This window comes from Embiotoca jacksoni, unplaced genomic scaffold (assembly GCF_022577435.1).
Source record: "Embiotoca jacksoni isolate LCO1_2020_lvr unplaced genomic scaffold, fEmbJac1.0.p SCAF_16, whole genome shotgun sequence".
Taxonomy (NCBI): domain Eukaryota; kingdom Metazoa; phylum Chordata; class Actinopteri; family Embiotocidae; genus Embiotoca; species Embiotoca jacksoni.
Genome location: NW_027185296.1, coordinates 3,881,327 through 3,892,745, shown reverse-complemented (window position 1 = coordinate 3,892,745; position 11,419 = coordinate 3,881,327). Strand labels below are relative to the sequence as shown.

At 42.8% G+C, this 11,419-nt stretch overlaps 1 protein-coding gene across 1 annotated transcript; it reads right to left on the bottom strand.

The window, feature by feature from the left end:
- Positions 1–5,776: 5,776 nt before the first annotated feature.
- Positions 5,777–11,040, bottom strand: LOC138198741 (diencephalon/mesencephalon homeobox protein 1-B-like). The gene is made up of 5 exons (XM_069150339.1): positions 10,860–11,040; positions 8,663–8,830; positions 8,270–8,448; positions 7,686–8,139; positions 5,777–7,583 (listed from the first exon to the last, which is right to left on the bottom strand). Exons 2-5 carry the CDS (start codon positions 8,814–8,816, stop codon positions 7,165–7,167), a joined length of 1,206 nt encoding a protein of 401 aa, XP_069006440.1. The 5' UTR covers positions 8,817–8,830; positions 10,860–11,040; the 3' UTR covers positions 5,777–7,164.
- Positions 11,041–11,419: the final 379 nt, after the last annotated feature.

The following is an 11,419-nucleotide window of genomic DNA, read 5'->3' as shown; positions in this document are numbered from 1 at the left end:
GCCAAATACAGTAAAACTATTTAAAAGACAAATGTTTAATATCTGAACCATTGTTTCTATGGATTTTTCTACATAACTAACAAAATCCAACCACTTTTGTAAAATGTAATGTTCACCAATAGCAATGTGACTTAAAATTTGTTGTCATTTGCAACTTTCTGGCAAATAACACAAATAATGTTGATTAATGAAAACTTTCCGTGGTAAATAAAACAACCCAAATCGTGATATGAAATCTGAGCTAGCACAACATCTCTCCTTCATATGAAACAGTTTATGGATGGTAACATTGGTGAAAACATGAACCCACAATCCCCTTCATCTCCCCCCTTTGTACACTTTTTACAACTTTTTAGAGGGCACTCCTCACCCCAACTTTTTTTTTTTTTTTTTTTTTTTAAGAGAAGATACATCACAATAGATTGAGCACAGGTGTAAACAATAGATTAATGGGCTGAATTCCATTTAGCTGCTTCTGTTTCAGCATGCTGTTTCAGCACAGAGCAATTGTTCCTGTTATTTATATCAATTGTGCATCTATGACAAAATGTTTCCTGTGGAAAAGGCCTTCGAAACACACGTGAAGAAAATAAGCAGCCAAGCAGATAGTCATTCCTACGTGTGGGCATCTATTCATGGGAAGTAAAGAATAAATGGAAAGTGTTTACTGTATCCTTAGGAATGTCAATAGTGCATGTTTGCATTTTAACCTGCAAAAGGCTATGCTTAAAAAGCAACTAATTTACAATATTTAAAAGACAAAACCCTCTGTATTTGTTACAGTAATATGGGCAAAAAACTGAATTCTTCATTATTCATGAGTGCATTAAAGCAAGCTAAAGTGTTTAAAATATTAAAACAATTTCATCTTCATGTTAATTGTCTCCATGTAATGTGAAAGTCCAACCAGTACTGTTGATCCTTTTGATAATCAACACTCCATGCTGCATGGATAAGAACATTTATTCTCCCACTGCCTGATGTGACATAAAAGTATATAAATATAAACAGTATAATTTGTAGGAAAACACTGTGAATGCCGGGATGTTTTCATGATGTTACAAATAATACTGACAAGATTTGACACCAAAAACTGCAAAAGAAAGGTAGTGAAAGAGTTTAAGAAGTTCGATGTCGCCAGAAAGCTGAGTCGGTTATCGAATAGCAGAAACATCCAGCAGTTCTGGCAAGGCAAGGTGTTCTTCTCATGTAACGTGTCATGGATAAGAGCAGCAAACACCTCATTTACAGGAACCTTTGGCTATAAGATCAGGTACTTTAAAAGCCATCCAAACATATTCAGACCCTGCCTGTGTGCCAGCAAATAAAACACCTTGATATCGCCACAACTAAACTAGGATGATTCTGTCTTAATGTCCCATTTCAGGGACCAAGGAGCCCATAGTCTTGATAGCTCCGCAGAATCGCAGGTAGTAATGTTTGACACAGCAGGGCTCCTGCCTTTCAGATGATCAAAGTGACAAGTTCACCCTGCAACCAGAGCCACTTACAGACGACATCAAGAAGCAGCAAGATTGGCAGCTTTTAGGTCTTTGGTCCATTTCATCAGCCATTACTACCAGCAGAGGCGACATGCTGTGGAGGACGAGTGGGAGGAGGGGAAGGCAGATTAACAGACAGCTGATACAGGTGTATAGGCGGTATCAAACAGCAGCTCTGTCAATACAGCAGGCTCTAAATTTCTTCAGATGGGGCTGGGATCCCCAAAGTATGCCCACCGATTTCACTATGACAGGATTAACTGGGAGCTCCATATGATTTTCTCAGATTCTGTGACTCAACAATTCAGTGATCCACGTTCTATCGGCTTTAAAGGCCCCTATCCCAAGTTTGAAAAGCTTACCCTTCGGACAAGGGACACTCTTTTTCTCCCACACGGTTCCGCTTTCCCTTTTCTGCTGCATTCAGTTGTTCATCAACCCCCGCGTCCTCGCCAACTCTCCCATCCTCCCTTCTCTGCACATCTGCTAGGTTGGAGTTTTCCTTTCTTCCCTCCAGCGCCTTGCTTGGCCCAAGGCCCTTATAGCCAAATTGGTTTACATTGGAGAGATAAATGCTCCGCAAATGCGCTTAAACACGTACAGTAAAAAATGCAGACAGTGCGTGTCAGGATTATCACCCAAGTCAGTGGGAGAAAGGAGAGCGTCTCTGTAGCACAAAGCTGGGGAGCCAGAGTGAAGCCTGCAGATACAGTCCGTCTCATCCACTTCTCAGGAGAAAGAGAGGAGGATTTAGCATTTGCATGCTAGTCTGTAATTCCTGGCATTATATAACTTGTCGCCAACAATCAAACTCCTGTGGTATTGTAAAAGTATTGTTTCACACGGGTGTGCAAAGTATGAAGTTACACTTTGGGGGAAGGTGTTTTGGTGGTGGTGCTGCGTGGAGGCAGTGCGTCCAAGACGCCTGGCAGAGACCACCCTATAAGCCCGTTCGAGAGCAGCTGTTCTGCGACACACGCTCAGGGCCAACAAGAAAACATGCACTTCAAAATCCTCTCAAAATATTCAGCTTAGGGCATAAATGACTCAGGCTGGGTGATATGTAGAAAGGGCTGATTTAAAGTTCTAAAGCCATGGAAAGACATAAAAAAAAATAAATAAATAAATAAAAAAATCTCTATGTTAGGGTCACCACATACAGCATACTGTGTTCACTGTCAATAATTATTGTGTACATGTGCAAAAAGAAAACAGGAAAGAATGAGTGGAACAGTTCTTTGTTTCAACTCTTACAGTTTTTAATGTATTTGCTCTGTGCTGCAGCATAAATCTTGACCCTTCACATTTACATTTCTTCCTTGCATAACAAATTGCTTTTAACATTTAATGTAATTCACAAAAACTCAGTGAAATTCATTTTAACAAGTAAAATGGTGTTTTCACATGCGGCGCTACATGCAACACATCTCACAAAGATTTGCGTACAAAGGACCTGCAATGCGTTTCTGTATTTTCTGCTATGTATAATGTTAAATTGTTCATATAAAGCAAGGCCAAAGTTTATAAGAGCTCAAGTTTCAGTCTGTTCTGATGTCAGCTCATCCCAGATTTCTTTATATGGTAATTTGTTCCAGGCATTTCACGTGCACAGAGTGCAGGTCGACAGAGCAAAGAGATACTATAACTTAGTGCTAATATACAGCTTGTCATGAGGGACTAAATCCACTGTTATGTCACACAATAAGCAGGTAATGAGCGTACCATTTTCCGAACAGAGATGTCCTGCTGTAATCTTTGTTGCTGTGGATGTTTGGACTGATTGTTCTCATAAACCAGACCAAATTTGTGCTCGAACAGGTCCAGATTGATTCAAGGAGTTGTCATTTCCAATCAAGAAATCTAGAATAAGAAATGATGTTATTTGGTCAGTTTACAGTTTCTTTTCGATACCTCAACACCGGCAAGAGGATGAGACTTCCTGGAAGTTGGCCAAACAGAAGAAATTGGGCTTTTAGGGAGGGGGTCTTTAAAGAGACAGGAGCTGAACAGCTTGTTCCAGTCAGAGGATGAACTGAGGTGCTGCATAAAGGGCTAGAATAAGATAAATAAGGATTGTGAATCATACAAAACTGCTGTAGTATAGCCCTGAATAATTTTTAAAAATCAGAAAAGGTGCATAATAGGTCCCCTTTAATGTTTATTTTTTTTTTTTTTTTTTTTTTTTTTTTTTTTTTTTATCCTGTTAAATGTCTGTAAACTACTTTTGCCTACTACTTTAAAACAAAATAAGCTAATCGGTACAGAGAGCCACTATCAGAGCTTCAGAGGAGCCTACGAGTGTACATGAGACACTCCCACACATGCGAGTAGCTGTGTCATCACAAGGTAAAAGAGGCCTCACTTGGTGAAGACAGGCAGGGCTTATACAGAGTGGATGTTGAAGAAACAGCTTTCCTTCCCACCTGCTGCTGCTGTCGTCCCCCGGGGGGGGGGGACACCAAACTGCTGTCCCTGTCCGCTAGCATCAGTGTAAAAACCCTCCACATGCTCTTCTGTTTGGATTTGGATGTAAAACTTCCAAAAAAAAAAAAGACCACAGTCAACCCCCACCCCACCTCCCAAAAGCCCCCTTTTTTTTTCTCATCCCCACGACCTACCCCTCCCTCCAAATCGACGCAGTCCCCCTCAGACCCCCCAACACAAAGCCCTCAGAGAGAACCCCGCACAGAAATCATAGCACACCATTCAATCATTGTTTTTTCCCCTCTCTCACCCCTTTTATGGTCCCACTAAAGGTTTTAGCTGGGCAGAGAAGGAGGGCTGTCACTGAGGAAACCTTAGCCCATTGATGAAGTGACAGGAGCTGCCAGAATATGATCCTAATCCTGTTTCCAGCATTCTTTTAGCCTGCTGGCATCGCAATTCCTCCACACATTCTCTGAGCTGTCAACTAGGAAAATCCCTCTAATAGCGCATTGCCCAGATACACATCAAAGAGCTCCTGGAAACCTTCAGCGGCTTAGCTGCCATAGACACACTCGCACACCAACACACACACACACACACACACACACACACACACACACACACACACACACACACACACACACACACACACACACACAACACACACCATTCCCATTAATTTACACCCATACTATCTTTATGGACGCACAAAACCTCGATGTTCATGACAAATTGACCACAAATTATAGGCTATTCCTGAAAATAACCCAGAGGTGTGTCAGTTAGAATTGTCTTTGTACCTTAAAAATTAACCTGCTGTAACCTGCCCAATTTTAAACCGTCCACACCTCTCACCTCCCTTTTTTCCAGTTAGAAAGCGATATAATCTTTGTGGTCATGGAGTGAGGGAGTGGGACAGAGCAGGAAAAAACAGGTGTCTGAACTTTGCTGACTCCAGAAACCCTTTCAGTATCTCATTCTATTCTTACTTAATCCATCGATATCCCAACCAAAGGTAATCTTCTTATGGCGAAGCATTCTGTTTCGGTGCAGCCAAACCGCGGCTGACAGGGTGGAGGGGGAGGAGGGGGGAGGCAGAGAGAGAGAGAGAGAGAGAGAGGAGTGGGTGGGTGGATCGGAGACTCTTTAGAGCCTGACACTGTGCTTCAGTCACTTCATTTAGGATTAGTTCTTCGGCACCGGCTGAACAAGTGGCAGCTTCTCCCCTATGTGGTGTGTAAACCTCACAGTTGAGAACGGTAGACCCCCTGTGTTTAAATTCTTTATGGATCATCAAGGTGTCTTCAGCGAAACATTTAAACCCAAATTAAATTGTCCCCATAAAGGGTTGAAGCCGACGTGTGTGGAAATCAGAACTGTTTCTTAAGATTCAGTTTTACGTTGTTCTGCCTCACAGCCAAAGACGAGCTGGATTCAGAAAATCTAATCTAATCTCATTTTAGCCTGGTTTGTTGCAAACTTCCCATTACTGGAAAACAGTTTTGTAAAGTCTGTGTATGAGAGCGTGTTTGTTTGTTGGTTAAGTGCCTTGCTTTGTGATTAATCCTGGTTTACAACATAGATGGTTTATCTGGTCTTCTTCTGACTCACTTTTTTTGCTGACAAACTTCTGCCAATTCATCCTCAGATATCAAAATGTTGAAATTTCCTGCAAGAATTGCTTGTTTTGTTTTTTTTCATCCATTTTAGTCGCACATGTACTGTTTTTCCTTTGGGTGATGATATTTCAACTCATTTTTAGATTATTTGGTTTCGCAAATTGAAACGTGAGCTGATACAAACACATTTTAATGCTCTATTCCAACCAATGACACTTTAAACACAAGTCATTCTTATGTGTGATTTATTCCCTTGCATTAAACAGATAAATTACTCACATTAAACAATTGAGAAATACATGTCTTCAATCTACAGTGATATAATACATAGCCACTGGCTCAGGAAAAGTGGTTCAATCTGGCACCCGAGTTAACAAAAATATACATCAGGTGAACTCATATTTATTTGTCTCGGTGCCTCATCTGCAGATTCTCCCCTTATTTCATCTCTGTTGTTAGGTCCTTTGCTTAAAGCCACAACTGAAAAATAAATTGAATTTTTCCTCTCAAATCCTTTGAACAAAAGGAGACATGGAGTTACTCTTTAACCAGGCAAATGTAGGCAAACACTGAGGGGTATTTACAATGCCCAGCGGATGCTTGCAGGATGAGAGCTGTACCTTTAAACGAGAAGAGTCATCGGTCATCTGCAAAAAACACATTGTTGGTTCTGGGATTATATTGACCAATCTGAGTTTTAATTCTGATATCTGATCTTTATTCTGCTGCCAATGCCTTGACAGCCGTGTTGTGCGGCAGGAAGCCATGCTTCAGAGGGGTGCGTGCATGCATAGTTCGCGTTCAGGGGGGTCTTGTAGGATTATAGAACATTTTAAAACCTCATATCTGTCCAGGAAGGAGCCTGACAGCTCTGGAGATGAAGCCTTTCGGCACTTGTTTCACAGAGGAGACTCAAATGATACTCAGCAGCTTGTTTTAGAAGACCTGCCTGATGCTGTTCACCGGGCACGGTCAAATACAAGCCAGATCCACAGGCCAACAAGACAGTTCAGTCACAACTGCAGTCCAGGTGGGATTTTTCTGTTCATTTATTAAGTCCATTGAGTTCTTGTCATTAATCTTATTTTCTCTGGAGTCTATCCCACAGAGATGTTCGGCGAGTTTTGGTGTGCTCCCAGCATGTGAGGTTGATGAGGTGAGGAGGAATATGGGAGTTAACAACCAAGGTCCCCAAAGCTGAGGGAGGGCCCCTAAAGTGACTGCTTGAAAGCATGTTTTGCACTCTTTGTATGTGCTTATAAATAGTTTTCTTATGTTTATTGTGCTGCTCTGGCTTTGAAATTTGGTCTTCAAAACCGTTTCATTGAATTACATGAACACACATTTTAAATGGGGACAGATTTGGGGGTTTGAAATGAATATTACGACAGTCACTTGAGTTTTGGGCAAAACTTGAGATTAAATTGAAGATATTTCTAATCGGTTTTTGGAGGCGTTTCTGATTTCTGGATGGATACACAAAGCTGTGCTGATTGTGAGAGGTCAAGAGGAAGGTGGTGGGGGGAGCCAGAGTCACCTCCTGTACACGGGGCCCATAAACTCGTGGCTATGGCCCTGATTTAGAGGCCAAACACATTGACTGAGCAGTCTGAGCTTCAGTTGGGGAGTGTGTCCAGTCCCAGCGAGGCCGCGTGCTGCTTGGCCCTCAGACGGAGGTTCTCGATGCTGGTGGTCTTGCTGTTGAGGCTTCCTGGGAGGCTGCCAGGTGTCGCCTGCAGCAGCGGGCTGTTCCATACCTGCTGGGCCTGCGACAGGGTCTGGTAGTAGGACTGGCAGGGAAGTGAGCTCAGCGGAGAAGGCATGTTGACGTTCATGCCCAGGTAGGGCATCGAGGACGGCGCGCTCATGTCGAAGGACGGGTAGTGCACCAGGTTGTTGGTGGCGGCCATGTGCTGCCGAAACTGCTCCTGCAGCCGGAAGAGGCTGAGGGGAGACGAGGCGTAGGAGTTGCTCTGCGCCAAACCACTGGTCACACTGCTGGAGGACGGCAAGGCGGGGGAGCTAAGGGGAGATTCTGACGGACAGAAAGAGAGAAGGAGGATTTTAGTATGTTTTGACACATAAAGACCTGCCTTGCGTGTTCATTTTTTTGAGCTTCTAACAATGATATTTTTACCTAATGTGGGGCTCAGCCGTTTGCAGGGTGGGGAGCTGCTCCCTGCCTGTGCTCCCTCCTCCCCCTGCGTCTCCTCGCCGAGTTTCACCCTGGTCTCCACTCTCATTTCGTCCTCCTCTCTGTCAGCATTGTCTTCCGCTGCTGACTCGCTGTCCGATGGCTCAGGGGAGGTGACGTTCACTTCCACGCTCATCTCGCCAGGCTGAGGCTGCGCTGCTGCCAGCCTCTCTGCCTCTGATTGACAGGATGAGGAGGAGGAGGGAGGAGGAGGAGGAGTGCGGGCCTCAGGGACCAGGGTGGTGGTGGTGGTGGTGGTGGTGGTGGTGAGGTCAGTCTTGGAGTCCTCTGTGGAACCCTCAGAAGCTCCAGATGCTTCTTTCTGTTTCTGGAGCTGCTCCTTCTGCAGGCTGCGCTGCTTCTTACGAAACTTGGCCCGGCGGTTCTTGAACCAGACCTGGCAGATTGATAAAGAGATTAAAACTTAAATAGTAGACATCGTAAAGTCACAGTATTTGGCTCGTCTCTGAGAATCTGAGGGTGCAGTACATAGCATGAGCGCATTCAGAGGGATTTTTTTTTTTTACCTGCACACGGGCCTCAGGCAGGTTGGTGCACATGGCCAGGCGCTCACGCATCACCACGTCGGGGTAGTGGGTTTTCTGGAAGGTTTTCTCCAGAGCCTCCAGCTGCTGGGCGGTGAAGGCTGTCCTACTGCGCCGCTGCTTTCGGTGCTGCGAGCCATACCGGGCTTCAAGGATAATGTCTTGAAATGTACAGCCGTTGAGAAACAAGAAACACGAACAGTTTAATTTAAGGGACGGGTCAAAGGTCAGGTGGGCACCCAATAGTCACCAGGTTTTATTAGATTCATTTTTAATTGATTAACACAGTTCGAACAAGCAGCTGTTCCAACAGAGAGAAGGTAAATTGACATCGGGGGAGGAAATTTAAAAGTAAAACGAGCAACTGATTCTTACCAGCCAATCTCTCAGCAAGAGTGAGAGCATGCACCGACGGCCTGTAGTCAGGTGCGTGCTGTGCCTGCTGCGCCGCCTGCTGGTGAAGGTTGTACATGGCGCTCAGCGAGTTCATGGCGTGGAGAGAGTAGCCGTTCACCCCGTAGTGCTGCATGACCGGCGAGCTGTCTGCAGAGAGGAAGAGGTGCTGTGAGGGCCAGGCCTTTAAACTAAACGAGCCAGTCTGTTTTCTATTTATAGAGACATTAAAACAGTAAAAACATCTATACTTTTGATATTTATTTTAGTCTTTGTTGTTGAGAAAGGAATTGAAATGGCAACAGGTGAAATACATAATGAGAAGAAAAAAAAATGTCTCCATTATATTACAAGGTCACTGAGCGGATTGACTTCTGATGATTTCATTGATAATTTAACTGAAAACGCGCATGTTGTTATGTCAAGTTAGATTTGGCTGCATTAAACCAAAAAAAAAAAACAAGAAAGAAAATGAAAATTTGTCGGAAACTGTTCCCACCAAATGTTTGGCCACATTATCTGTATTCAAACCTGAAAAAAAAGACTTAGTTTGAAGCCCTAATGTTTTAAAAAAAGAATGTGATCACAGTTGAATTAGAAATCTGTTTTACAATAACCACTGAAACAGCAATTTTGCAGGTTTAGTTTAATTTCAGTAAACAGACGCCCGCAGAAAAATGACATTTTCCCCAGTATAACATTGAGTTCCTTATTAAATCAGATGAAATGTAGCATACGTTTAAAATGTTGTGGTAATAGGCCATGCTGTTTTGCATAATGCAATTTTTTTTTTTTTTGTGGCACTGTGTTATTGTCTTTCTAGCATGCTTAAAATGAACTTTACGCTGCCTTAATAATAATAATAATAATAATAATAATAATAATTGCCTCATAATAACAATAACAACAATAATTTGAATACATTATTATAGCCGATTAAAATGAATCAGGCTAAATATTTGATAGTTAGATAAAAGGGTTTGTGACATTTTCCCACGAATGCAAAAAGAAAAAAAAAATAGCACGTTGAAATTATTTCTCCAAATTTTTTACTTTACCACCTATAATCAAATGAAATGTTCAGTGTGAAAATATTTTATTTTGTGCGCGTGCTGTACAGGTTTAGCGAAGTCAAACCTCCGCAGGCTGCAACGACAGAAGGTGCGAGAAAATATTTACTTTGCTCCCAGAGAGTTGGACTGGAGTTGGGGGGGGGGGGGGCCGTTTATTTCAATCTGCGGCGGGTCTCAGGTCAGTTTCAGACGCCCGGAGGCTGTCACGGAGACGTGTGACAGCTCAGCAGTGAAATATGCGCGGGATCCCCAGTTGGGCTCCTGTTTAATGTGGGAGCAAATAGGTTCCAACTATACAGGGCTATTAATTTATCATCAGGCCTGACACGTGAAAGGTGGGCCACCGGGTGTGAGAGGAAAACGTGTGACTAATGCTATAATATTGTTTTACGGGTCTATTTCAGTGCATTATTTTTTACAAGTCTAAATCTGCCTCTGGCTGGAATCGTGTAATCTGTTCGATTTTTTTTTTTTTTTTTCACCTTATTCAAATTTGCAGCTTAAAAATGCAACGTAATGCTCTTCTTCCAGGACAATGTCAAAAAGCCTCGGGCTCTGATTTAAGCCTAATTATGCTAATTGCCGTGGATTTATGAGTTATACAGCATTTACTAAAGACTGCCTTGGGGGCAGAGCTCTGCGTGCATGGCGTCAATTCAGCACCGTTTACAAACTGAAATGATAGTAAAAAAAAAAAAAAAAATTAATGGGAATAATTAACCTACGGTCAATTAACAAACTGTAATGTTCAACAAAAACAACCGAGAAATCTCATATACAATCCTAATTAAATCCTTTAAGAGCTTTAAGTTTGAACAGTTACACTTTTAATTTGTTAACGCAAAGACACCTGCCGTCATTCTAGTGTTGTTGGGACTTCGCCGGGCTGCACTTTGGGAAACAAGTTTTTGTTTTTTATCCATCACGAAGTTTGAAAAATGACAAAGCGCCGTAAAACGAGAACACAAATGAGAGTACACACACGTGAAAAATATATATATATTTTTTAAAAACTCGCAAAGCAGTTCACAATTTTAAAATATGACAACTTGTAAGAGAACTAATCTCTGCAAGGCTCCCAACTTTCCGTTCAGCAAACTTCTTACCTCTCTCCTCGTGTATAAATATCTCCGCGAATATCTGAAATATCTGCCGAATATTCGTCTTTCAAATCTTCTGCTCTAAAATCCGCAGGCGTTTGTTCATCTTCCTCACTTCAGTGGCGTGTGCTTTCGTTCAGCTTGATATCCTGACAATATTCCGCTGTGTCCGCTCCGCGATCCGGCTCGCCTCTCTGTGCCGCTGGAAGGATGTCGAGCTGCCATCTACCGGCCTTTAAAGCGCTCCGGGTGGGTTCACCGGGACGCCGCGACGCTCCGTCTCTGTGCCAATCACGTCGCTTTCCTCCTTCACCACCACCACCACCACCACAGCACCCGCCCCCCTCCTTGCTCATATACACTCCTTACTTTATGTAGGATTGCTGCATCCGAGCTGCCGCTGTTCGGATGAAATAAGACTTTTTTTTTTTCTTTTTTTTTTTTAATGTAGGCAATGTTCAAAATGTTTGTGTTGCTATGTCCTACCAGAACTGACAATTAGCCTAATATTCTAATCGTGTTTTTAAGCTTATTGGTATTTTTTTTGGAGGTGATAATAATAATAA

Bases quoted from the DNA above. Each gene is read 5' to 3' on its own strand.
- LOC138198741 (XM_069150339.1), bottom strand. From the start codon at position 8,816: ATGCAGCACTACGGGGTGAACGGCTACTCTCTCCACGCCATGAACTCG. The intron at 8,140-8,269 runs GTAAAAAAAAAA...TCAATCTGCCAG, and splicing joins TGCCTGAGGCCCGTGTGCAG to GTCTGGTTCAAGAACCGCCG. The intron at 7,584-7,685 runs GTAAAAATATCA...TCTGTCCGTCAG, and splicing joins ACGGCTGAGCCCCACATTAG to AATCTCCCCTTAGCTCCCCC.